This window comes from Sander lucioperca, chromosome 3 (assembly GCF_008315115.2).
Source record: "Sander lucioperca isolate FBNREF2018 chromosome 3, SLUC_FBN_1.2, whole genome shotgun sequence".
NCBI classification, from domain to species: domain Eukaryota; kingdom Metazoa; phylum Chordata; class Actinopteri; order Perciformes; family Percidae; genus Sander; species Sander lucioperca.
In genome coordinates, this window is record NC_050175.1 from 1284055 (window position 1) to 1311318 (window position 27264).

General features: G+C 41.3%; 1 protein-coding gene across 6 annotated transcripts in view; it reads left to right on the forward strand.

Moving 5' to 3' along the window:
* The first annotated feature begins 269 nt into the window (after nucleotides 1-269).
* LOC116056946 (multiple C2 and transmembrane domain-containing protein 2-like) overlaps nucleotides 270-27264 on the forward strand; it is a 48297-nt gene continuing 21302 nt past the window's right edge. The window contains exons 1-8 of one of the 6 annotated variants that reach the window (XM_035999113.1): nucleotides 270-411; nucleotides 13823-14393; nucleotides 18625-18675; nucleotides 19863-19980; nucleotides 22417-22559; nucleotides 22943-23019; nucleotides 24059-24173; nucleotides 24599-24628. In XM_035999113.1, the coding sequence (XP_035855006.1) occupies nucleotides 13878-14393; nucleotides 18625-18675; nucleotides 19863-19980; nucleotides 22417-22559; nucleotides 22943-23019; nucleotides 24059-24173; nucleotides 24599-24628 (1050 nt within the window). In that variant the 5' untranslated portion in view covers nucleotides 270-411; nucleotides 13823-13877. Of the gene's footprint in view, nucleotides 415-490; nucleotides 553-895; nucleotides 963-3445; nucleotides 3495-13817; nucleotides 14394-18624; nucleotides 18676-19862; nucleotides 19981-22416; nucleotides 22560-22942; nucleotides 23020-24058; nucleotides 24174-24598; nucleotides 24629-27264 lie in introns of those variants that run through there. The other 5 variants (XM_035999114.1, XM_031309374.2, XM_035999115.1 and 2 more) reach the window with 5 other exon arrangements.

Consider the following 27264-nt stretch of genomic DNA (forward strand, 5'->3'; position numbering starts at 1 on the left):
TACCATACATGTACATAGTCTAATGATTTAATCACCTATGGAAGGCTGTTCAGTCTGCTGACTGCCAACACAATGTTAAGGCTAGATGTCTTAAAACGCATATTTAGCCTACACATCGCACTCATAAATATGTAGATGCCTTTAAAGCCTGTCCTAAAATGCTTTCAATCTGCCTATTTATTTTCTATAGGCTACTTTTCTTGCGTCTTATTTGGTAAACGCGCTTGCGGGCAGGGCTTTTATTTTGAAAGTCTTAATCTAACAGAGGTTGTGTGTGGCTTGATGTTTGATGCTCACACGAAGAGAAGGAAGTCTTTCAAAGCCACACGTTACGGTCGATGTTCTGAGCGGTTGCACCAATGTTTAACAGCCACGAGGTGAATGACGTCGGAGGTTCATAACAGTGGAAAAAAGGTAAAACTTGACTTATTATTTATTGTCTTTTCTAGAGGAATACGCCGAAAGGTAGAGTTACCTGTACGGGTATTTGTGGTGGGGCTGTTCCAGGTGAGCCTCCTTCCTGCCCCGGAAAATGGTTCTTCTGGCGGACAGGTGAGAACTCTCAGCGGCATCCATTCCAACTCTTCCTCGTAGGAGCTTACGTCTGTATGTAATGTAACGTTACAGAGGCTGCGGTCAAACTCTTATGGCATTTTTTAAGGCTTAATCTACAGATCAATTTTGTGCAACAGGGTTTAGAAAACGTTTCCATGTCGACATGAGTCCGTTGTCAATACGGGATTGATAGCAAACAAACAACTTCTTTAAATAGAAATGTGATCTTGGTCACCCAGCAGTCCTGTAGGCTATGACACTGCTGCACGCAGCGAGGAGTTGTGATGTCATGTTCATGTTCAGAAGAAGAGACAACAAATGACAGCAATGTAGTTCAGAGAATAGCACAAGTTGGAAGAGTGATGTGTTGGTTGCATGCGGAATGAGAGAGCAACTCCCATCGTGTCTATAGGACTTATTTTTAGAGTAATCTATGGAAGAAAAACTATTCTAGATGGCGTAAGTTAAATAGCCCACTTTCTCTAACTCTGGATGCAAATGGAAACCTCTTTAGGGTAGCCTATTTCCCCACATAAATTCCAGCATCTAGACCCAAATATTTGTGTTATCACTCTCAAAGCCTTGTAACCACTAAACTGACAGCTTAAAGTTTGAAAACCACTAGAACTAAATCTTTTTCATTGATGCATGTGTTATTTTATTTTTTTGTTGTTGTGTGTTTTCTGCAGTAAAGTTTAGACATGTCGCATGTCCCATATCAAAGAAAACCGCAAATTGTGAAATAGTTTCAGGAAATAGCTTCTAGCTCTGACAAGACAGGGCTGTGATGCAGTTGTTCAGCTACTCCCACCGACTGAGAAAAGACATAACTAAAGTCTTCTTTATGACTGCTGCCATATCAGTTTTTTTTATGATTATCTGGTATTTGCTATCACAATGACAGTTAATACCGTGGTAATTTTAAAATCATTGTTTGTTCATCTTTAGATTTCTACAATTAGAGGATCCAGTCTGCAAAAGTGCTTTCATGTTTAACAACAGATTAACCCAGTAGCATTTTAAAACCCTAAAATCTTATTTGTATTCTATCAGGCATTTTGTAAAATCAATGTCTTTGTTCATTCCAATAGTGGTGACCTCATTTTAAATGAAAGTAGGAATACAGTATCTGTAGACGTGCATAGTTTTCTCAGTCGTCAGTACTTGTGTCAGTCTGCTCCAGGACCTGTAATAACAGCGTTTGAGGCTCACTACGTACAGAATCTCATCATTTTCCCAGTCATAGCCTACTTATTACCAGCATTACAATCCCAAATGTTATTTTTAATTTTTTTTACCACATTTTATTAAATTACAATTTTCTCACTCTTTTTCTAGAACACGCATTACACACAGGCCTGAAATACACACACATGCTCAGGACCTGTACATGCACAAATGGAGAGATGTCAGAGTGAGAGGCGCTGTAGCTGCCCATGGACAGGCACCCTGAGCAGTCAGGGGTTAGGTGCCTAGCCTGTTAATGTTTGAGCATATACAACATTTCATCCGTTTATAGCTCCTTTATAGTGTCCTCTTTACTTTGCAGTGGTCACTCTTCATGCTCATATACCAGCAATAGAAATGCTCTTTCTTGAAATGTCTTTTAATCCATGTAGGCGCTTGTATTACATACATGTACACTGTTATCAGTAGAAGCAACACTCTTTTAAAGGAGACGTATCATGCTCATTTTCAGGTTCATACTTATGTATTTTGGGTTTGTACTACAACATGTTAACATGCTTAAATGTTCAGACAACATTATTTTTCTCATACTGTCTGTCTGAATATACCTGTATTGACCCTCCGTTAACATTTATTAAACCGGTAACGTTACTGAGAAGCAGCAGTCAAACGGCAAGTTTTAGGCTAACTTAACAGCGGTGAAATGATTTGATTGATTTGTAAAATGTAACAGCCGATGTTGGAAAATGCCAAAGGATTAAAACTAAAGTCATACATTTACTGAGTAATACAAATCACACCAATCGGATGCTCTTTTCAGAGCTTGCCCCCCCAAGAGAAGTATTTTTTTTTTTTTATATTTTATAGTTATTAACTGGAAATACATGAAGTGGGGGAGACAGAGAAGACATGTAAAAAGGTTAGAGCATGGAGAGAAGAGGGAGCAATCCAAAGAAAGAGTAATAGTATGTGTCCATTGTCAGCGTCATTACCCCGCTTCCCATTCATCTCTATGGGAGCAGCCGTGTCAATCTGAAATGAAGACAGATTCAGCAACTGTACGGCCTTTTTCTCGCTTAACATGTTTTCAGAAACATGTTTCGGTGAACTATTTTTGTTAAATACGAAATCGTATTCGAACGAGCCGCCATCATGGTTGGTTTTGAAATTCGGGAGCAGCCAGCCCCACATGACACGTTTGTCCAATCAGCTGCAGCCATCACAGTTGTAGGAGGGCAGAGACTGTTTTCTGTGCTTGTCAGTGGTCAGTGGAGAGAAACTGGTCGCGAGCCCACTAGCGCGCAATGCTGGGAAGCGGGGCGATCCCATCTGTGAAAACAACGCGTGTATGGACATGTACCATTACAGATATGCATTCTCCACTGTGCGAGTCTCTGCTGCGTGCCGGCTGTGTTCTGGTTTTGTTCCGTCCTCCGCCACGCACCATACCGCACCAGGAGCGTCTCAGAAGTGGAGCGTCTTGCTGCCCGATTAGCAGATTTTTTTGTCGTTACAAGTACTTTACAGAACAATCACGAGTTTTATTAAGCTAGTATCTACCTTCTACTCCAGGCACTCCTGTAATTAAACTCCATGTCTTCTCTTTTCTGGTGTTGTAGAGGAGACGTATACAACATTGGACCGTTGCGCGACTGGTGGAAAATCAAGCATTGACTCGAAAGGCTGTGATTGCTCGTGGGGCCCATGGCACCTCCGGATGGCAGCAGAGACGCGCCTGGTGGAAAATACCTGTAAGGACATTAATGCAGCTCAAAGAGATAGCACTAAGAGAGGAACAGGAGAAAGAGGCAATGAAGTTCAGAGAATAGCACAAGTTGGAAGAGAGTGATGAAATGCAATCTGAGGTTAAATAGGACAAGTAAGACCTGAAAGTGTATAAATATCCTCTATGTGAGGCATTTTAGGATTAACATTTTTTTATTTTATTTTGAACACAAAACATACAACTCACGACATGGACACATCACCTCCCTATCTGAACCCCCCCACTCGCCATCACCACCTCTCTATACAAAAAGATGAAATAATTGCCATAATATTCAATACAATAAAATAACATAAACAAACTGTACACCAAATAAACATATTATGTACATATGATAACACTGTAAGCACATTGCATACGTCTATCCCCCAGTACATGGCATCCTAGGAGCCCTCCGAAGAGCTCAGGTATTTTCCCCATTTTTTTGTGTAAACACTTCATCTTGCAAATCGTTTGTATGACATTTTTTCAAATGCTGCTACTCTCGCCATCTCACAAGCCCATTCTTGGATTGAAGGTACCCCTTCGTTCCTCCATCCTCTCAGAAGAATCTGTTAAACTGGTTTGGACCCAACTTCTTATGTGCTTATCTATTCTGTTCAGGATTGACCCATCTCCCAGAACAAATAATCTTGGGCTGAATGGAACCTGGGTCCCTGCAATCCCACAAAGGTTATCATGTATCCCTGTCCAAAATTCCTGGACCTCATCACAGGACCATAGGACATGAAGTAATTGTCTTACATTTCCAACAATTTGGTGTGTCTCTTAATTCAAGTCTAAACAACCTGGAGGGAGTCCAATAGAAGCAATGCATAATCTTAAACTGAATAAGAATGAAGCCCACAAAAAACTGACTGGGTTGTCTTATTTCACAGTTGGTGCGTTGCTAGGCACTCCAGATACCCAAATGTATGTACACAAGGTCTGAAAAAGCGAGTATTTCATGAGATGTCCCTTGGGTAAGGTGTTATGATTAGAAACATGTCCTAATATATGTTACAATACATTATATATTTTTTAATAAACAGAATTATAGACTTATTTAATATAATATAAGTTTAATATATATTTACATTTCTTTTATACTTAGCCTACTTCAGAGCACTAGTTGTGGTCATTTTGTGTTTCTCATCATTGTGTTAGGTTAGCAGTCACAGTTTGTTTAATGCTGTGACATTTGACTTCTGCACTATTGGTTGCTTGTTCATCCTGATCTAGGAGACCAATCTTGTTTTTTTGGCCATCTAGCTGAATTTCTCTTTACGTAAGAGGGTCAGATAAATGACTAAAATGTGTTGACAGTGAAGTTAGTGAGGGTTTTTTGGACAAGGTTATCTGCACTGCAGAAAGAATGGATGCTTTGGCAGAGGCACCTTGAACTGAAGCTGTGACACTGTGCGTCACAGCCTTCACAGTGTCCACAGAATGGGCTGGCAGTAGGGATGCACTCTGAAAGCGATGTAATTTGCTATATAACGTTGAACAGGCACATGTTTTTAAATCAAGACTTGATGAAAGTGGAGTTCTCCCCATTAACAAATTGGAATGGAGGCTGGTCTGACCATATCTGGCCAGCTGTGTGTGTGCATTCACATTGCATCTGTTTAGTCCAGGTTAAGTCTGGCTGACCCCTCTGGCTTGACTTTGGCAGTTCAAATGAATGTTATGGCCCACTCAGCTGTGTGGCCACCTGCTTGTATATTAGTTACATCATTATGCCAGAGCACTGTTTATCAGCAATGGACTGTTACCTACGGTATTACACAATTTAAGCTTAACTCATTTCATAAGGTTCCAGTGTCCCGCTAGACACTTTAATAGTACTGTATACATGGTTATTGTGGTCATTTTGTTCTCCCATGATGCTCTCTATAAACCCTTCCAGCTGGTCTAATACTTCATAACTGGGCTGTTGTGGTTATTATTGGGACTATTCAGAGTTTTTATTAATGTGGAGGGTCTTTGAATGAAGTCTGCGGAGTGCAGTGTACAGAGCACAGCTAAGGTCCCCCTATGCACTACAGTCTCAGTGAGTATTTTTACATGCACACTTATGTTCCACTATTATTCCGGATATGATAACATTCCAAATTTGATACAGGTCATGTAAACGGCATATTCCATTTGGATATTCCGAATAGGGCCTTTTTTCAGTTTTGGCATATCTGATTAAGACATGTGGGATATGCTGGTATTATTTGGGTTTTGGAAGCATTCTTTGGCCATGTAAACAGCGTAACTTTTTTTATATCAATGAATGTCCTTTACATTCAAGCCATTGCCAATTGACATTGTTTCGCAAGAGACGTTACTACATCTGCTCTGGTCACCGAGACTTTGCTCTGCTCTGCTGGTGTCTGTCTCCAACTTTAGCGGCGGCTGGTGTTACCATAGAGATACAAGTGATGGACAGCAAGCTTGACCGCAGTCTATTTCTGTGATAGAAACACTGCCAGCTGCTACAGTTTGCTGCTCTGCTGCATCGCACCTGACTACAGGAGACATCAGCTCAGACTGCTGAACACACCTGACTACAGGAGACATCAGCTCAGACTGCTGAACACACCTGACTACAGGAGACATCAGCTCAGACTGGAGGACACACCTGACTACAGGAGACATCAGCTCAGACTGGAGGACACACCTGACTACAGGAGACATCAGCTCAGACTGCTGAACACACCTGACTACAGGAGACATCAGCTCAGACTGGAGGAGTACATATAGTTGGTGCGGTTCGAGTACGGATCACGTTCTCACCACAAACGAACTGCTCCAGAGTTGGATTGAAAGCGTACCGAGACCACCTCTTCAAGCAGGTCTACGCTTGTTTGGTCCGCTTTTGGTGAGCACCAGAGTTCCATTGCTGTGTTCTCACCTGCCCAATTGAACCGCACCAGTGGGGCAAATGACATCTAGTTCGTTTCAACCAAACTAAAGGCTGTCGGTGTGAAAACGCCCTTATCGCCCTGAAACACCAAGCCGATAATCGGCTGTCGGACAATCTGGCGAGGTCAGTGACTCGAGTCTGTTTGGTATGTTCTGTGCCGTCGTCTGTGGAGGAGCTGTCGACCTTCATTTTGGCCGAGCTGACTTGCTGGGTTGGAGGGCCGGCAGTCGGACTCAATGACCAATCTGATTGGTGGAGTGCTAACCCGGAAATGACGAGCGGGATGAGCGTGACTAAACCTCTCAAAATCTGACAAATCCTTTAAACTGACCTTTGTCGATCTGAAATGAAAACAGATTCAGCAGCTGCACGGCCTATTTCTCGCTTAAAATGTTTTCAGAAACACGTTTCGGTGAACTATTTTAGTAAAATATGAGCTTGTATTCCGAACAAAGCCGCCATTATGCCCGGTTGAAAAATCCGGGAGCAGCCAGACCCACGTGACGCGTTCGTCCAATCAGCTGCCGGTTTTCATTTTTTGGGCGACAATACAGATTAGCGCCGCCTGCTGTTAAGGAGACGTATTACGTCTTGCGCACGGGCAGAACATACGCTCAAGTCGGCGCCGCTTCGGTGTGTTCTGAGGCACTTTTTGGACCTCGGGGAGCCGACTGATAAGTCCGACTGCCTTTTCTGCCAACGGTCGGCCATCAGGTTAGTGTGTCAGGGGCTTTAGAATTTTCTTGCAGAAAACAGCTTCCTGCTGAAACCAACACAATGAGCTGAAAAATACTAAAACACTACATTAGTAGTTCTGTAGCTCTGAGTGAAGTTGGGTAATACTTGGTTTGTCACTATGAGCAGCCACTTTTACTTAACACAGTCATTTTTGTCATAAAAAATGAGTCAAACTGATTGATTATCAAAATGGTTGGCGATTAATTAGTAAAATAGTTGACAACTTATCAATTAATCTTGGCAGCTCCAAGATTTATTTCACTGACTGTTAACTCAAACGGTAACATGTTGTAACCATTTCAACACAATGAATCTGTTGAAACACTTGTGGACCAGTAGATCATGACAAAATTGTATACTTGAGATAAACTATTCCTCTGTCAGTCGTCACTCGAATAATAGACAGATCTGCAGTCAGGCAGCAGTCAGGCCTATCAGTGACCATCATCCTTTTTTCTGCCTGCTGTCTCTCTCTCTCACCCTTACAGTGATCCCACATTTAATCCTTGTATTTGGGTCAGGCTAGACAATTCTGAATCTAGGATATCTGAGTCTTTAGTTTACAAATATTCTCCAAACTAGATATAGAGAAAAGTGAATGTAGACTACTTCCTGGGAAAACTACTTCAGCCCACCTTTAGCTATAACTGTTCATACTAAAGTCCCTTCTAGAAAAAATATTTCGGTGAAAACCTGGCTGGCTATTGTTTATGTTGTAGTTTGGTATCAGTGTCTGAGATTAGATGTCACATTTTAAAATTCTTCTTCTACATTTTCAAGCTGTATTTTCAATTTTAATTTCCGCAATTTTCTCTTTTTAACATCTCTGCAGATTTTGTAAACAGTGATTCGTGTCTTGTTCCTTGATCTGCCACTGCCCACCCCGTCTTCCTCCACATCCCCTTACCAGCTGATAACATGGCATGTCATCCGTCACAATTAATGACAATACAAAGTATGAGGCCAGTAAGAGGCTTATATTATTGGGCTGTTACTTTACAAAAGCAGGTTTGGTCAGAAGCAGCAGCTCCAGCTCTGGGCAGGTACTGCTGCTGTTTGTAATGCAGAGATCAGAGAGATGACAGCTCAACGCATTAATGCTGCATCACTAGATACACTGACTGCTTTGTCTGTCTGCTGTCTGTAAAGGGAGATCTTGTTTCACATAATGAGAGTGACTGCATTGGATGAACTGTGAATGGATGGTGGATGACTCAGCCAACTACACACACAAGTTTCAGGAACAAGCCATTAAAGACACTGAAGTGGCTTCACTCCAGTCACACCTTGTTCTTACTGCTCATATTAGGCAAATCTCCAAAAGGTGGACAGAATACCTGTACAGTATAATGCAAAACAGTTGATAGGTAGCCTATATCATAAATACACTTCCTCCATCACCCTGAGTCAGAGGTGTGGTTTCAAATCTGTTATTTTTTCAGGACATACGATTGTACTGTTATGTGTTGTTGGATTTATTTTTATACAACACATTCATGAATAAAATAACCGGAATAATACTTGTAATTGTTAAATGAACTGTATCTCCGATCTGTGTGTCCCTAACTCTATTGTGGGATGAGGCTAACGTCCGGTGGGAATTGTTCTCATGTGGCCAAATAAAGCAACATTGACAGTGTAAACTCAATCTGAAATAGGGCTGTCCCAAACGATTATTTTTTAAACGATTAATCTAGCGATTATTTTTTCGATTAATCTAACGATTAATTTTTCAATTAGCGATTATTTTCCCATTGCTCAATTATTAACAATTTACACAAAACAAATTTCAATAAGGTTCAAATCTCTATTTATTAAAATTGTTTAACACTGCACTGTTCAAGTAAAATGAATTAGTAGTGCAACCTGAAGCCAGATGTAGACTATCAATCCAACCACAAAATAAAGTCACTTTCAAGAGGAATACAAAAATAAAAACTTAAAGTAAACAGAGCAAGTGCAAAAAGAGTAGCCTGTATTTCCTTTTTTTAACAGTAGGTAAATAATGAATAAGCTCTTGTTTAACATCCAAGCTCTTCTCCCTTTAATTTAACTTTAATTATTTGTAGCTAAAGGCTGGTGAAGCACTGTAGGGAGGAGAAGTTGGACAGTTTTTTTTTGTCTCGTTCCAGTGATTGACACATCTGGTTGATGGCGTCAGATATGCGGTAGCATGTTAGATGTATTTCCACTCACATACCCAACAACTGCTCAACAATGCCGACACACAGTCCTCGTCTTACCCACCACTCTCTGGCCTGTAGCCTACTACTGGAACAGACAGTCCTCGTCTTATCCACCACTCTCTGGCCTGTAGCCTACTACTGGAACTGACCCGAAGACTGAAGTTTTCGAGGCGCGGGTCGCACCAGGCGGGAGGGCGTGACACGGGAGGCTCCAGGCTGCAGCCATACAGTCTCAAAGTTTTCCCAAACTTGCGATCTTAAAGAGGCCGGCGGGTCCTCTAACTCTTGTGGGTCGCCACCACTCGCCATTCTCGTCCTTTCGTGCTGCTATCTCTGACTCACTCACTGGACCGCCTACCTAACAAAAAGCTGCCTGCATGTAGGCGGAGCTTGGCTAGCTTCAGACATAGACAGTATATAAACTGGACCAACAGATCCCGTTGCTCTGGACGGAGACCAGTGAAGGATATTAGAAGCACTTTCCCGGTGATGGCTGAGTGTTACTGAGCAGCCTCCAACTGAGCTTGAAGACGTAGATGTGACGTGAGCAACCTGTCTGAAAGTTGGAAGTCTTCTGGTAGCTGTGCCAAGAGAAATCTCAATCATTCCCAATCTAGCAGAGACGGAGAGCGTAGGTATATGTAAGGAGATAACATAGACACAGGCTAATTACTGATCACTAAAATTATAGTTAACATTAGTAATTCAACTTAAACAGCTAATGGAAGTCCAAACTGCCTGTGAGCTTCTCCTGTACTATACGGTAATTCCTCTACTATGAGACAGTAAGTCTTGTGGTTATGACACAATCGTTAGCCTATTTTTATAAAAACGTCTGCTACGGAGCCATAACGTGAGGTACAAGGTAATGGAGCCTTTTATACATTGTCGTGTTTCTTTAGAAATAAACAATGGACAAATAGAGTCTTTAAACTCTTCAGATGTAAAGTTATTCTCTGTCAAAGTGACGTCAAAATGAATGGGAGTCAATGGGATGCTAACGGGAGGTGATGGCTTGGTAGCATCAAAATGGCGCCATAGGATGTTTGAGTTCTGAAGCGAATGTCACTGCCCGATGTGAGTCGAGTGCATATGTGAGTCGCGCATGCGTCACTTTGCGACAAGTAGCCTAAAAGATGCTAACGACTTTTTGAGCTAACGCACAGTCTATGAGCTAACGTTAGCAATCAAACAATCATAGATAGCTAAAACATTTTTGAATGACTGCTGCTGCTGGCTACAAGTTAGCAGTCAAACACAATAAAGGCTGTCACTTAATGGCGTTTTGAGCTAACGTTAGCAATCAAACAGTCATAGATAGCTACAACGTTTTTGAAATGACTGCTAGCTAAAAGTTAGCAATCAAACACAACAAAGGCTGTCACTTGAATGGCGTTTTGAGTAGCATAATGCACACACAGCATTAGTGTAAACACCATCAATAAATACAGTATGACATTTACGTAACAAAATCTTTTCACATCTCACGATCTTCGTCATACCGTCAAAGACTGTGTGGTCACAAATTATTTTCGATACTCAAGTAATTTCTAATAAGAAGAAGTGTGCAAAAAACAATTAGCAGTGTTGTTGTACCATACACTCATTCTCGAGTTTGTGATTGCCTTGCAGATTCTGCATACTTACAGTATGCTATAAATGTAACTTATAAGAACTGCACCTACATCCTAAGCTTGTAGTTTAGGCCATTATGACTCTATTGGTTGATGTGTCATCATATTTTGTTTGATTGTAGGCATGGATATTTCTATATTACATATAACTACATATTGAAAGAATCATCTTTTATGATGTTACATACAGCTGGATAAAAAGGCATTTAGAGTCACATGTGAAAGATGCAACTGATCTTTAGGCGTTTGCTGATGAGATGTTCTGCAGTTTTTCATTTTTGTGTGTTTTTATGCCTCTGTTCAGCGACAGCCGGGGCCAGAGGCATTATTTTTTTGGGGTTGTCCGTCCGTCCCATTCTTGTGAACGCAATATCTCAGGAACACCTAATTATGACACTTAATTTCATACAAAGGTCTGTTAGGATAAAATGATGAAGTGTTGACATTTTATACCCAAAAGGTCAAAGGTTAACTTCCCTGTAACATCATAATGTTCTGCAAAAACACTTTTCTGGCCATTATTCAACGCCATAACTCGTGAACAGTAGGGAAGACATTTAGTCGAATACTGAATTGGTGACACTTTCTTTCTGTAATAGTAATAATTAGGGTCTGTTCTATGGTCCACTATAAGAAAATACATAGCAGCAAGACTTTCATGTGAATCCAACTGTTGTGATTAAAAGACTTCCTTTCTAAACCCTAGGGCATCTGTTAGCTTCTCTGCATCATTTAATGTTTTCCTGAGAAGCTTTTAGAGTCTTGTTCAATCACAAGGACAGCATTTTTCAGTGTGTCCTTTAATCGAAGACAATTTGACACACAGTAGGAAACACAGGTGTAAATAATACAATTAATGATTGGATTCCATTTAACTGCTTCAGTTTCAGGATCCTGTATTGTGCATGCTGATTACTGTCATACTTACTTCTCTTTGGTCTTTTAACTGCATCATTGCACAATTATGTAACACTGTGAATATTGCACTTTAGGTACTATTTTTTTGTATGTTTCTTCAGGTTGCTTATTGCATGTGTTGTTTACTGTATTGTCTGTACTGACCATATTTGAAGTGTTGTGTTTCTTTTTCATGAATTTCCCCTTGTGAAATAAAAAAAGTTTACTTTGACTTTAGACACTTGAATAGAACAGAAATATTATTAGTAACATTTAGAGTCCAAATGTCTTCTGTGAAAAAGAGTCTGTGAAAATATGTATTATCCAAATTCTTATTAATTTGATCCTATTACATTATTACAGTTATTGATTACAATTTGTTCCAGCTCCACATGCTGTAATCTGGTAGCTGCTGCTGTTTTTATTGGTGCGGTCAAATTTCCTGCCAAAATCAGCTGACATTTGATCCAGAAGAATGACTTATTATTTCATAATTATCTTGGGCAAAATAAGTTATTCATCAACGTCCAGAAGGTGTGATGTTTGCTACAGAATTTGCCTTTCTTTCCTTTGTCCCCTCCTCCTTCTTTGCTCGTTCTGTTTCTATTCCAAAAACTGATATTGGATATTACTAATATCTACTGTAATAAACAATGGTCTCTGACATTACAGTAGACATTTGTAACTTAAGCACCTGTTCCTAAATTAAGAACTGGTGTGGATTCTGTAAACACAACTGTGAGAGCTCACATTACAGGAAAGGCACCACTGGGTATTAGTGGGTTGATTGTGGTTAAACATTGACTGATGACCATTTGCCTTAGAAATAACTTAAAAACAATTTAAGGACTTAAAGGAATAGCTGTATATTTTTGACTAGATGAAAGTTAGATGAGAAGATGGATACCACTCTCGTGTTTGTATGCTAAAATATGAAGCTACAGCCACTGATAGCATAAAGACTAGAAATAAGGGGAAACAGCTAACTTGGCTCAGTAATTAGCAGACATCTCATTTGTTGCTACCATTAAAAAGCCACACTTTGTGGTTTTATGGTGGGTTGTGGCCCGAGACTCCAGGAAGTCACTACACCTGGGCAAGAAAAAGTGTTGCACATAACCACTTAAACCACAACTTTGTTTTTTGTGCAGGTTAAACAAACAATATAACTTGTTTAATTATTGGCTTGAGAGGTGGATTGTGTTACCTTTGGGCAGGGCCAGGATAGATGTTTCCAGTATTTATGCAAAGCTAAGCCAACCGGCCGTGGCTGTAGCTTCACATTTAACAGATATGAGAGAGAAACTTCAAGATTCAAGATACTTTATTGTCATTGTATGGACACAACAAAATTACGTTGGTGGCAATTAGTGCAGCAGTTTGTAAAAAAACAAACATACAATATACAAAAGGCATTGCACATACAAAAGTGCCCATGTGAGCATTTGTAGAGTTGCAGTTTAAAAGTGCAGAATGCTTTCAGTTTTCAGTGCTTTCAAAACTTCTAATCTAGCTCTCTGCAACTTAGCAAATACAGTATTATTAGAAAGCCTATTTCCCATAATGTCCAACTATTGCTTTAAATCAGTTTCCCCCCCTGTCTCATTCCATTCCATGGTGGATTTAAGGTGAAATTATTAAAGAGTTACAGTAACTGGAAATGGTTATTCGTTTCCACATATATACAGTCATCCTTTAATGGTTGTCATTATCTGAGGGCTGATCAAGTCCTGATGGAGCTTTATTGCATGTTCATAACAACTCTTGTCAGTTGGCCAACAGAAGAATATTTTAGTCTGACCGCAGCTAGTTGTGATTGTTTGGAATTGTAAGAACATTTTCAGTCACAGAACAGACACTGATGAATTGCAGCTTTACGTCAGTCACAGCTGTAGATGCTGTATATCCCAGCCTCAGACTCTTCTCTGTCTGTATTTTCTACTATAGCTGTCGGTGATGTCCAGATCTCAGACACAGACAGACTGAAGCTCCCTCCCATCATGGACTCCAAGAAGCCTGGCATGCTGCGGCATCTCCGCCAGAAGATGCTGCCACACCTCCGGCGAGACAAGACGAGCCCCGGCAAGCACCTAGTTCAGCTCGAACACACAATGGACCATCGGATGAGCTCCTCCGTTCCCGACATGAGGAACATGAGGCAGCATGAGTATGCTCCCGTCTCCTCCAGCACGCAGCCCCAACATTATGACTCTCCCAGCTACAGCAACCCCTGCTCCCCACTCGTCAGGCCTGCCCGGGGCCTCGGAGGAGGTGGGAGTGGCCTGACGATGGGAGTAGTTGGAGGAGGAGCAGGGAGAAGTGTCCCTGCAGACAGCACAGACTGGGCTTCTTCCCACGAGTCATTCAGCAGTCTCTGTGACGAGGAGAAGAGCTCTCCAGAGGCAACCTGCAGACCTCCCCGGGGCATGGAGCCTGAGGAGCTGGCCCTGCCTGAGATGATGACCGTCTACAGCCCAGACCCTCCCTCTGTGGAGGTGTCCCAGGACAGCTCACAGGTACACACTTATGCATTTGAAATGTTGAATGTTGAAAGTGTAATAAAAAAGAACAGATCAGTACTCCAAACATAAGCAAACGTCTTTATATAATGCATTTTAAACTTCATAGGTGGTAGCATTCAGAGAGATTTTAGTTTCCAATTTTTGGCTCTTACTTTAAAGTTTCATTTAAAGCTTTTGTAAAATCATTAACAGTGAGCACGGCAGTAGAAAAGGCTTGTATTGTATTTTGTTTACCTGTGACACACAAGTAATGAGATCACTTACTTCTAACGAATTGGCTGGTTTATTGTACATTGGCGGGTGCGAGCTGTCAAGTGTATTTGCACGTACTAAGTTTAACTTGGATGAGCTGGATGAAGTTGCTATTCGAGGTTCCTCAAACAATGACCGCAAATAGTGAATGTTGTTTTATGACTTTGCACCACACCCTTGATAGTCTTACTGTAAGGACATGGCATTTGGTACAGTAAGATCTTAAGTTATGTACACAAATATTTTCATCTCTTCTGAAACCTTTTTCACAAAATCAAGAAGACTAACCTGAAACGTCATCACTTCTCCAGGGAAATATCTCACCAATTATTGGATGGATTGCCATGAAATTTGTACAGATATGTCACCACCCGGATAATTATTAATCCCTAAGCTTTTCATCATCAGGTACTTCATGACCAAATACCTTTTTTTAAATGACATTCTTATTAACCCTCAGCTGTACTTTGTGTTAAATGCTGATAAGCAAATGTTAGCATGCTAGCATAACATGCTATAATAGGATGGGGAACATGATAACCTGCTAAACATCAGCATGTTAGCATTAGCATGTAGCCGCACAGAGCTGCTAGCAGTTGACTTGTCTTTTTATCCGTGTCAAAATCTAGTTTGATGATGGTCATAATTTTAGTTAATATTGTACTTACATGGTGTGTATTCCTAAATTACATTGTAAAATTAAACAATTCACTACAAGCAGTGCTATTGCCGCATAGGGTGTTCACCTGAACAATAAACTGGACTGAAAACACCACAGTATAGACTGTATCTGCTGAGGAGACTGTCTTTTAGGGTGCAGGGGGCACTCCTGAGGACATTTTATGACTCTCTATGGAGTGGTCTGCTGGGGCAGTGGCATTGCGGTGGCAGACAGGAAAAGACTGGACAGGCTGATTAAGAAGGCCAGCTCTGTTCTCGGTTGCCCCCTTGACGCCGTGGAGGTGGTGGGAGACAGGAGGACAGTGGCTAAATTATCCTCCATGATGAACGACTCCTCCCAGCCCATGCAGGACACTCTGTCAGCACTGAACAGCTCCTCCAGTGGCTGCTGCACCCACGCTGCGTCACGGAGAGTTAGCGCAGATCTTTCCTGCCTGCTGCTACAAATTTAGCAAGGCAGTGAAGGAGGCTAAACATCGGTACTCTGAGAAGCTCCAACGCCAGTTCTCAGCTAATGACTCTGCGACTGTCTGGAAAGGACTTAGGCAGATCACCAACTTCAAGCCTAAAACCCCCCACTCCTTCAATGACCGACACCTAGCCAACAACCTGAACGAGTTCTACTGTCGATTTGAAAGACAAAAGGACAGTCCTGACACCATCCCCCACGACACCTCTCTACAGCTACAGCCACTATGCATCACCTCCACCTCGCCCACCTCAGCAGGGTCCTGGGCCCCCCCACCAATGCCCTCCTTAAAGGTCCCATCCACCTCCACCCCCCCTCCCACCTCAGTGACGACTCTCTCCATTCACGAGAGGGACGTCAACAGACTCTTTAGGAGACAGAATCCCAGGAAAGCTGCTGGACCGGATGCTGTCTCCCCATCCAGCTTGAAGCACTGCGCTGACCAGCTGTCTCCAGTGTTCACAGACATTTTTAACACCTCACTGGAGACATGTCACGTGCCAGCCTGCTTCAAGACCTCAACCATAATCCCTGTCCCCAAGAAGCCAAGGACCACAGGACTTAATGACTTCAGACCCGTCGCCCTGACCTCTGTGGTTATGAAGTCCTTTGAGCGCCTTGTGCTTTCACACCTCAAAGACCTCACCGACCCCCTCCTGGACCCCCTGCAGTTTGCCTACAGAGCCAATAGGTCTGTAGACGATGCAGTCAACCTGGCCCTCCACTACATCCTCCGGCACCTGGACTCCGCAGGAACCTACGCCAGGATCCTGTTTGTGGACTTCAGCTCTGCCTTCAACACCATCATCCCGGCTCTGCTTCAGGAGAAACTCTCCCAGCTTGGTGTGCCTGACTCCACCTGCAGGTGGATCACTGACTTCCTGTCTGACAGGAAGCAGCATGTGAAGCTGGGGAAACACGTCTCCGACTCACAGACCATCAGCACCGGATCCCCCCAGGGCTGCGTTCTTTATCCTCTGCTCTTCTCCCTGTACACCAACAGCTGCACCTCCAGTCACCAGTCCGTCAAGCTTATGAAGTTTGCGGACGACACCTCCCTCATCGGACTCAACTCTGATGGAGACGAGTCCGCCTACAGGTGGGTGGCTGACCACCTGGTGACCTGGTGCAAGCAAAACAATCTAGAGCTCAACGCTCTAAAGACAGTGGAGATGGTTGTGGACTTCAGGAAGAACCCAGCCCCACCTGCCCCCATCACCCTCTGTGGCTCCACTATTGACACTGTGAAGTCTTTCCGCTTCCTGGGAACTACCATCTCCCAAGACCTCAAGTGGGAGCTGAACATCAGCTCCCTCGTCAAGAAAGCACAACAGAGGATGTACTTCCTGCGGCAACTGAAGAAATTCAACCTGCCAAAGACAATGATGGTGCACTTCTACACAGCCATCATTGAGTCCATCCTCACATCGTCCATCACCATCTGGTACGCTGCTGCCACTGCCAAGGACAAGGGCAGGCTGCAGCGTGTCATTCGGTCAGCTGAGAAGGTGATTGGCTGCAATCTGCCGCCGCTCCAGGACCTATACGCCACCAGGACTCTGAAGCGTGCTGGAAAGATTGTGGCTGACCCCTCCCACCCCGGACACAAGCTCTTTGAGCCACTCCCCTCTGGCAGGAGGATGAGGTCCATCAGGACCAAAACCTCACGCCACATAAACAGTTTTTTCCCCTCCGCCACTAGCCTTCTCAACAAGGCTCGGAATCCATCCTGACTCTCTCCACACCCCACCTCTGGCTCCTCATGCCACTGTACCTACTCTGCTGTAGCGTCCCTTTTCACTACTGTTTAACTTATTTTACTATTTATTTAAATTTATTTTATCGTTATTAATACTTACTGTGTGTATATGTTTATACTTATATTGTTTATATCTTTTTATCCTTCTTATATTTGTATGTGTGACATGCTCCAACAACACCATGACAAATTCCTCGTATGTGCAACGTACTTGGCAATAAAGCCCTTTCTGATTCTGATTCTGATTCTGATTCTGTCAGACTCTACAATCAGCACTGCTCCCAGTAGACCACATGGACAGAACACACACACCAGGGCTGATAAAACGTGCAATAAAAAAATGTGACTGTGCAATACTGCATTTACATTTGACTATTTTACTATTTATTCTCTTTACGTATTTATTTATTTATGTTTGTTTATCTGTCTTGTACTTTTCCCCCTGTCCATTGCTGCTGCAACAGGTTTTGAATCTTGAATAGGAATAATGTAATCAAGTTGATTTGACTTACTGTACATAATAGACAATGTACTTTACACAGTATATGAACCAGGGAGTTAATCGGGTTTATTTTTGTAGATGCAATTTTTACTTTGCTAAAAACCAACCGGACACACTTTTTCCTAGTTATGTGGCAAAGGAATAATTCTGTACTTTTTTATTTTTCAACACTACTTTTTCAAACACTAATTGAATTTTGTTCCTCGGGGCAAAATGCTCTGTCCCTCGAGGTTTAAAATCCACATGGAGTTTAAGGCTCAGAATTGTAGTTGCTTTGAACTGAACAACAGGGCACACAAGGGGGCACAAAAGCAAATTCCCTTTTTTTTTTTCTTTCTTCATTACTGTGGTCTGTAATGCGGTTCAGTCCCCAGGGTACAGGGGTTTTTAATAAATGCTCAGAGGATTTGTGCTGGGGGTAGAAATGCCAAAGAGAGTTCAGTTCCTGTACCTTTAACTGATCAGCAGACTGGAACCTTCCTCTTTTATCAACTGTGACTTTACTTTTTCATACACCACATGATAGAGTCATGAAATGCATTTATCTTTTTTGTCTCCGCAGCATGATAACGATTTCAACAGTCAAGGGTTAAAAGACGGGGACAACCAAAATGTAAGTGCTGCTATCCAATTTGAATGGTGATTCTGTGTTGTTGAACTGATATCATTTTAATATTCTCTACTGTGACGTCTTCTATGGATTTTTCTCACAGATAATAACATCATGCTGAACCGTTGAGTGTAGGTGGTTTTATCCTAATCTATGTGGTTGCAAGGACTGTTTCTGTGATAGTGTTTTTTTGTTGAGTATTGTGCAGACAGCAGCATTCTGCTTGGCCTGACACACAAAGTTTAATTCCAGATTATTGTGTAGTGTTCAGGACATGATGGGACAGTGGGCGGTGTGTTGTTCAAAGCTCAGTGTGTCATGGCATTTGTGGCCGGGCAGGGTTGGGACGCTGAGCTGGGTGATTCCAGGCGACAGGGGTTTATTCTCTGAAAGATGCTTGGTTTGGTAGAGAGGCTTAATAGTGATTAAATAATCCATTGCATAGACAGCATGCAACATTTCCATCGGGTTTGCTTTTCATATTGTATCAAAAATAATATTAAATATATTTGGTCATGACAGTAGATCTAAAAAGACATAAAGTAACAGGTGAATTCCAGTATGTGAAGATCATGTGATTTTGAAATGAATAAATGAAAGTCGAAGGAAACAACAGAGCTTAAGTCATATGTAATAATGTTGTGTGAGGAAAAAAAAAAAAGCCCACAACAGCTTTCCAGGTTTACGTTTACAGGATCGGCTTGTGTAGTAGCGAGGGACAAAGCATTTCATTTGACATTATTGTTCTCCTCAAAAGAACAATGAACAAGCATATCATTACAGCTGTCCCTATGTGCTTCAACCCCAAATGACAGCTTGTTGTGAGTTTACTAATTGGTAGCAAAAGAATATAATGAGACAAATGAAAAATATAATAATATGACTGAATGATGAATTCTAAAAAAGGCAAAAAATGAAACTATGAAATTACAGAATTTGGAAATGAAATATAAAAACATATGGAAACGTAGAGCTTTTTGCCCATTGGCCTGGGTATCCATCTGAATAAAAATGTTTTTATTTTTAAGAAAAACCTATTGAGGTATAGTGGGCTATTAAAAAAAAGTATGGTTTTAGATTCTGTACTGAAACGCAGGTAGACTTGCTCAGAAAGTCTGGATGTAATCAGATTCACTACTAGAGGTAATAAAATAAATACTAATATTGTCTTGGTGTATGTGTGTGTCCAGTGTGAGATGGGCAACGAGGTTCCGAGTGTGTCGGAGAACATCAGGGATCCTCCCAGGTCCTTCCTGCTCACCATCCACCTGAAGGAAGGACACAACCTGGTCATTAGAGACCGCTGTGGTAAGAAGCTTATCACTGCTACCTCTGTACCAACATCACCTCACTATCAACAATAATATATGTTGTATCGTCTTCATGTATGATGCTTTAAAACAGGGAAGTGCAAAAGGGACAGAACAATTTACATATGAAGAATTGCATACAGCACATCTTTTGTCTAATCATGTACTGTAGTCTGCAGAAGGTGGCAGCTGGTCTGTAGCTCAAAGCCGTGCAGTACAATGGACCAACACAGTGTAGGTAGAATGGTAAGATGTAAGTCGATATTATGCAAACAACACTAAATCAACAGGATCTTCAGCAACCACAAGGAAAAATGAATACTTACTGGTCAGAACAAGGATGCAGGAGCAAATAATACTTTAAACATTAGGAAACACAATAGCAAGTGGGAAGTGTAGGTAATCTAATCATCACTGCTAGTTGGTCAACTTGTTCCATATACTGTAGAGGAGAGTAGAATTAAGAGTCTGTGTTTGTAGCTTTTTCCCAATATTTCTCTCCTCTTTCCTTTTGAAGCCCCAACGGAAGAGTGCTCTGACGTTTGAGCTGACCAGAAATGCCATGTCCTCTGCTGGTTTTGCTGGCATTGACCTCACTTTGTGTGCTTAGCCATGGCTCATTAATGATTGCCAGGAGTTGTTTGTTTGATTAAACACAATGTTATTGGCTCCAGTGACACTCAAGACAGCCAAGTAACTGGTTGACTTTAGCAGCTGGGGCAGGAATCCACACAGCATATTAGAACTTGTCTGAGCCGCACCCAGCAGTCATTACTCCAGGCCTTTCACTGCTTGGAATGTTTTTGGATTTCATTTCTCTCGCTCTCTCTCTCGTGTGGCTTTGTATTTACACAACCAGGCTCTGGGTAAAGCTAATGCATAAAATGAAGTGGAGGATCAAGGCGCAGGAGGATTTGGTTTCCCCTGCATTATTGTTAAGTTACAGTCTTTTAAAAGCAGTGCATAAACAACCTTTCATTTTTTCTGTTTGATCAGATTATATACACTGCATGCGTAGCGTATGCTGACAGCTGTTTGCTGATGAACAACACTGGTTTGTTATGTAATAGGTTTGTAATGTCTTATATTGTAACAGCAAAGCCATACAGAACCAGGCATGATCATAGAGGACAGGGATGCAGAGAAGTGTATGCTGATGGGCCATAAACTGTGTTTGGTGGACTGCTGCCCTCAGCTGGTCGATTGACAGAACAGCCAGAAGTCACAGATTGTACCATGGAGTGAAAATGATTAGGCAGAGAATAATGCTGCATTCTGAATCCTGGTACAGTCACACATTGTTCTATCGACATACAGCAGTCATAAGATACAAAGAACGTATTCAGCTGCTATCACTTTTCACATTTGAAGCTAAAATCTGATTGGCTATTGATTCAGGAAGCTGTGGTCCCATCAGTTGGTGAGGAAACAAACCACATCCTCTGTGCAGACAAATGAGAGATAACACTACGAGCAGGCTGGTCATCGCTTTTACTGGAAACCAGCACATTTCCTTAGAAGTTAAGAAACAAGGGTAAATGGCTATTTAGAAACTAGTGTGGAAATAGAAGCAGTATCACAATGACAAGTCAACCCTGCTTTGGAAACAGAGTTAAAAAGGAATGGTGTCATCAGTTCTGTCAAACTATGAATTTCAGAAATCACAGTTCAGTGGGAACATTTGGTGGCCTATAAATTAAAACAAAAACTTTTGAAAAGTTGTTGGCTACCACTTAATGTAAGTCGCATTAATCAATTTATCTTATCAAATTCTTAAGCCTTATTTTCAGGCTAAATGAACAGCTGTAATGTGGTATTTTAGTCAATGTTTAATCCCCAGTAACAGAAACTATCTTCATCAACAACACCAACCCCCACTACCAGTCTTAGTCAGTGTGGTGGAATTTCCAGCTTACAAAATCATGCTATGTAAGTTGAGACAGTGGTACCCAGGTCAGTCTCCAACAAAACATTATAGTAGTACTTCAACTCTGTGTCTCCATGGAAGACGGGAGACGTAACAGTATGATGTAACTGTATGATGAACACAGTGCTGCCTCATCCTGCCAAGATCATTCTGGCTGTGCTAAGGAGTTTGGGTTAAGCATGCATGTCTACGGCGCCCGCAATATCTTTGTTTACATTGAAGGATCAGCTAAACTTAATGCCTCCAGCATGAGTTTAAATACACAGTTAGGAGGACAGGAACTTAGGAGAGTTGGGACGGCACGACACAATAACATATAAACTGTACTGCCTGCCTAAATTATCCCCTCAACTGAGAGTCCATTTAATGGTTCTGTGTAATTCATCAAAGTCTCTTGAGTTGTGCTGCTCCTGAGTTCTTCCCTAACAGTCAGTGTAATGAAACACCAGTAGGAAGTATCAGTAAATGATCCGAACTGCATTGTTTTGTATTTTATATTCTTTTCAGGTACCAGCGACCCTTATGTGAAATTCAAATTGGACGGGAAAACATTCTACAAAAGCAAAGTGGTTTATAAAGACCTCAACCCCAAATGGAACGAGACCTTCTCCCTACCTGTGAAGGATCTGCACCAGAAACTGTACATCAAGGTAACTTACTGTCACTTTTTACGAGTTAAATGCATTAATATGAGGGGAAAAGTTCATAATTTTACCATGGCAGATTGTTACTGTTGAAGTCAGACATACTGTAGGAAGAGTCTTGCAGTAGAAAGGAGATGCTTATGTTAGATTTGTCATGTGGTCAGTCACAGCTTCTTTGTAATGCTCAAAGTGTTTGGTGTTTCACTGGTTGGTACGAATTGTTTTGCAATGAACAGTGCTTTGGGGGATTACAATGATTGCACCTCAGACGGTGCAGCCCCAGAGCCATGCGTAAGGGAAGTTTGATTTGCAGCTATATATCACTCTTCCAGTAATTGTCCCCATGATGCTCTCTGTATAAACACTCTCTTGGCTTTGACATGACACAGGTATATGACCGTGATCTGACAACGGATGACTTCATGGGCTCCACCAGTGTCATCCTGAGTGATCTGGAGATAGACAAGTGAGTGCCTCGGTGAGAGTGTGGTGCTACACTCTGAGTGAAGCATGATATGTTGGAGTGCGCACTCTGAGTGTGTAGCGTATAACGTGCATTCTTGAAGTCAAAAAATCTGATGACAATATATATCAACCAACATTTTCATGAACACATAACAAGCATGCATACTTTTAATGATGTCTTCTTTTGATGTCTTCTTACTGAGTAGACAGTTTGCAGTTGAAAAATGAACTTGTCAGCGCTTTCTGGTGGATAAACTATGTAATGGAGACACTTTTTAAAAATGACCTTGAACATATCTTTGGCATTTCTGTACTGCAATTTCTTGTTTCTTATTGGCTGACATATACGCTAATAACTATATTTCTGTTATTATCGGCCAATATATCGTTTGACTGTATAATTACATTGCAGTGTGTACTTAACCAGTGGTTCCCAAAACTTTTGTTTTGTTACCCCTTAAAACAAAGCTACTGCCTGGTGGTCATTTCAATCAAAGATTCAAATTGTTTTATTATGGCCACAATATCTAAAATTATTCAGTATTTCACAAAAGAAAAAGGAAAAAAAAATAAAGATTAGGAAAAAGTCCGAAAAAATAAACGTGATTTGTTTTGCAGCATAAATGTATTTTTCTGTTTTCCTATCCCGTTAATCATCTTGCAACCACTCGGCCCTCAGGTTGGGAACCACTGTACTAAACTACCAGTCATGCTTAGTATTGATGATTCTTTTCTCTACTTTTAGCATGTATAGTGTTTGCTAATAGTGAGTATTGCATAAACTGTTAGGGGCTGTAGTATAAATGGACATACTGCATGTCAATACACAATGTCCCACCTTTTCCCTCCTTTTCCCAAAAGTCCAGCTCAATTCTTAACCAGCCCATTCATACACTATCCACCTCTTTGCTTGATGTTGTGCTGCTTAGTGAAATCAGATAGTGTTGTGTTTTGGGTCTTAATACATCAATACAACTGCCCATCTCTGATCTAGATCTGTTTAACTTTAATTGAAGCTGAAATTCATTTTTTTTTATCAGGTTGACTGAGATGTCTTTGCCCCTGGACGACCCAAACAGCCTGGAGCAGGACATGGGGGTCGTGCTGGTGGACATGTGTCTGTCACTCAGAGATAGAGACAGCAAAAGAGGCAATGTACGAGGCAATCTCCCATATACATGTGTGTGTATATGTATATATATATAAACTTAGCACTTGGTAGATTATTTCTCTGTGGTAACAATGCTTTTTGGCAATAAATGTTATAGCGTTCCTTTCAAATGGGGCACCATTTAAAAGGGAAATAAACAGGCTTCCCAACAGTATACGAATTATTGCCAAAAAACATTGTTACCACAGAGAAATAATCTACCAAACACAAATTTACTTACTTTTTGTGTGTGTGTGTGTGTGTGTGTGTGTGTGTGTGTGTGTGTGTGTACTGCGTGTTATCTTACAGAAGAGATACTTGTTGTGCATTGTATTTATTGCACATGTATGGTTTTACCCATTGTTTCTGTCTTTGTCCTACTAACCACAGTGTCATCTTGTTTTGCCACTTAACATGCATGCTCCTGCAGCGGTGGGCCCCAAAAAGACGAAGTATTAGGGTAAGGCATGATGGAGGGAACACACAAGACAGACATTAAGTAACATTTACTTAGTTTGGTCAGCATTCTACAGATATCTGCCAAATATAAAAGAGAAACTTCATTACATCAAGGATAGGCGCGATAGTCAATAAATTAATTAATCGCACAATAAAAAAAATGAGCTCGATAATTTTTCCGGCCGCGATAATTTCCATTTGCATGCTTTGTTGGTCTCTCTCTCTCTTGGAGCAGGGTTTCCTGCAGCACTTTGCAGTTAAGCCGCCGTCAAAAAAAAAAGAAAGTATATGAGCAATATCCGCCATGTTACTTGGCGTCCTGTTTTCTCCCTTTCATTCCAAAGCACACAGTTGACAACCTGGTCAATCAGGTGTAGTACGGTGTTCATTTTAGGACATTCTCAGATCTCAGACTCAGGTGTCAGACTCAAACGAAACGGCCTCAGCGTCGGAAAAACCTCTCTCATCCTCAGACAAAAATTGTCAGAAAAACCTCTGTCAGCCTCAGACAAAACGGCAGTGAATGCCGCAGTGGTGTTGTTTCTGTTAAGTGGTAAAGCAAGCAAACTTATTTGTGATATAATACAAAATAGTTGTTTTTTGCAAGCTAGTTCACTCGTGTAGCTAAAGCAAACCCATGTTTAGACCCACACTAGAACAGAGGTTTTTCTGACGCCGTTTTGTCTGAGGCTGACAGAGGTTTTTCTGACAACTTTTTTTCTGAAGATGAGAGAAGTTTTTCTGACGCTGAGGCCGACGCTGAGTTTCCTTTGAGTCTGAGATCTGAGGATGTCCTAAAATGAACACCGTACAGGTGGAGACAGGCTCGGACATACACGCCACTGTGGACTCGTCTTGCAAGCGGTTTCAGGAAAGTGGCTGCATGTGTTCGACAATGCACAGAGCATTAAGTGGTACAAGCCTACAGCTGTCCGCGGACACGGACACGGAGTGCAGAAAGTGTGTCAGAGGCTCCCAGACGGTGAACTGAGACTCCGTTACCTGCTTGTCGGTCAACGGTTAATGATCGATTATTTCTTTTGGAAGGCTGGCTGCCAAAAATCAGTAAACAGAAGTGACGTGGTGGCTGGCATCTGGTGTGTGCGCCAGTTTTTGTGTGTGCGCGCCAGTGTGTGTGTGTGTGTGTGTGTGTGTGTGTGTGTGTGTGTGTGTGTGTGTGTGTGTGTGTGTGTGTGTGTCGGCCCTCCCCCGCGATTCTCCGACCTGCAGACAGCAGAGCAGAAGAAAGTAGCTGCACCTTCGCCAAAATGAAGACTGAAAAACAGAACTATTTTGATACAAACATTTACTCGCCATGTGGCAGATAGCCACATAGATATAGATATCATTTATTAATGATATATTATTTAAATTTAATATTTAGTGTTTAATAAATAATTGTTAAATGTAGTACAGAGTCTGTAGTCTATCGCAGAAACACTCGAGGAATGCTGCAAACATTTGACAGCCGGTATGAATTGCCTGGGAGAACATACGGGTCACAAACGGCAATTCCACAACTGTCCAACAGCGTGAAAGACGACATACTAAAGGAGATCAAAGACATATGTGGATATTTAAAATGTCTTCCAGTTCCAGTGTTAAATATTCTTTAGAAATACAAGTTTATTGATCTTTGAAAAGGTGTACCTGCATTATTATGCCATTATCATTATATTAGATGAAACGACAATATTATCGTTTAACGCAATAATTTCTGGGACAATTTATCGTCCAGCAAAATGTGTTATCGTGACAGGCCTAATCAAGGATAAAAACGAGTTAAATGTAGATAGAGAAACAGAGTTTCCACTCAGGTCTCAAATATTGAATCAGTTTGGACATTCCATCATGCTCAAGGAGTGGCCTCCCTCAGTACACTTCAGACGAGTCAAAGTGTTAACACAAGGTGCAGTGGAGTTGATGTTTAACGGACATTTTTTTAGATTATTTTATATTCATATTCGATATTTCTTTTGGCAGTTACCTGTACTTGAGTTGATCTGAATAATGTTTGTCTCTTTGCACAAGAGGGCAGCAAATCACCATTCTCTTTTGTAGCAAAAAACAAGAAATCTGACAAATGTCTAAGGTAATTCTAAGATTAAACATTAAGAGCCATTAACAGTCAGTGCTTACTTAGATTGTAGGTATACCTACTTAATACTGATTAGAACCTTGCTTTATTAGTATTTATTTAGCAAAGTACTCATGCTGACTCAATACACAACTTGATTTGTTGCGTATATTTAGAGTCGCCCTGCTACACAACACTGCTGAACTTAGCAACAGTGTTTGTGTACTTGTGACCTTCCTTGTTATTTACAGAATAAGTCTGATGATATTCTTTTCTTATTGTCAACAAATCCCATAAAAAGCCAAATACCAACAGTGAATTGATCCCAACAAATGTTTCCTGTGTATTAAAAGCTTGATATACCGTATTCCTCTGTGTCATAGATATAATTGTTGTCCAAAAACTAGAAACACCACAAACAAGCTGGCCCTTTTTTAAAGATTGACTTTGCCAGTAGGAAGCAGTGGGTTTGGGGCAGAGTGTCACAGCCAGGGTTAGTAATGAGACGGAAACGTATTTTTTATTTTTATGGGATTTGTTAACAATAACAAACACAAATG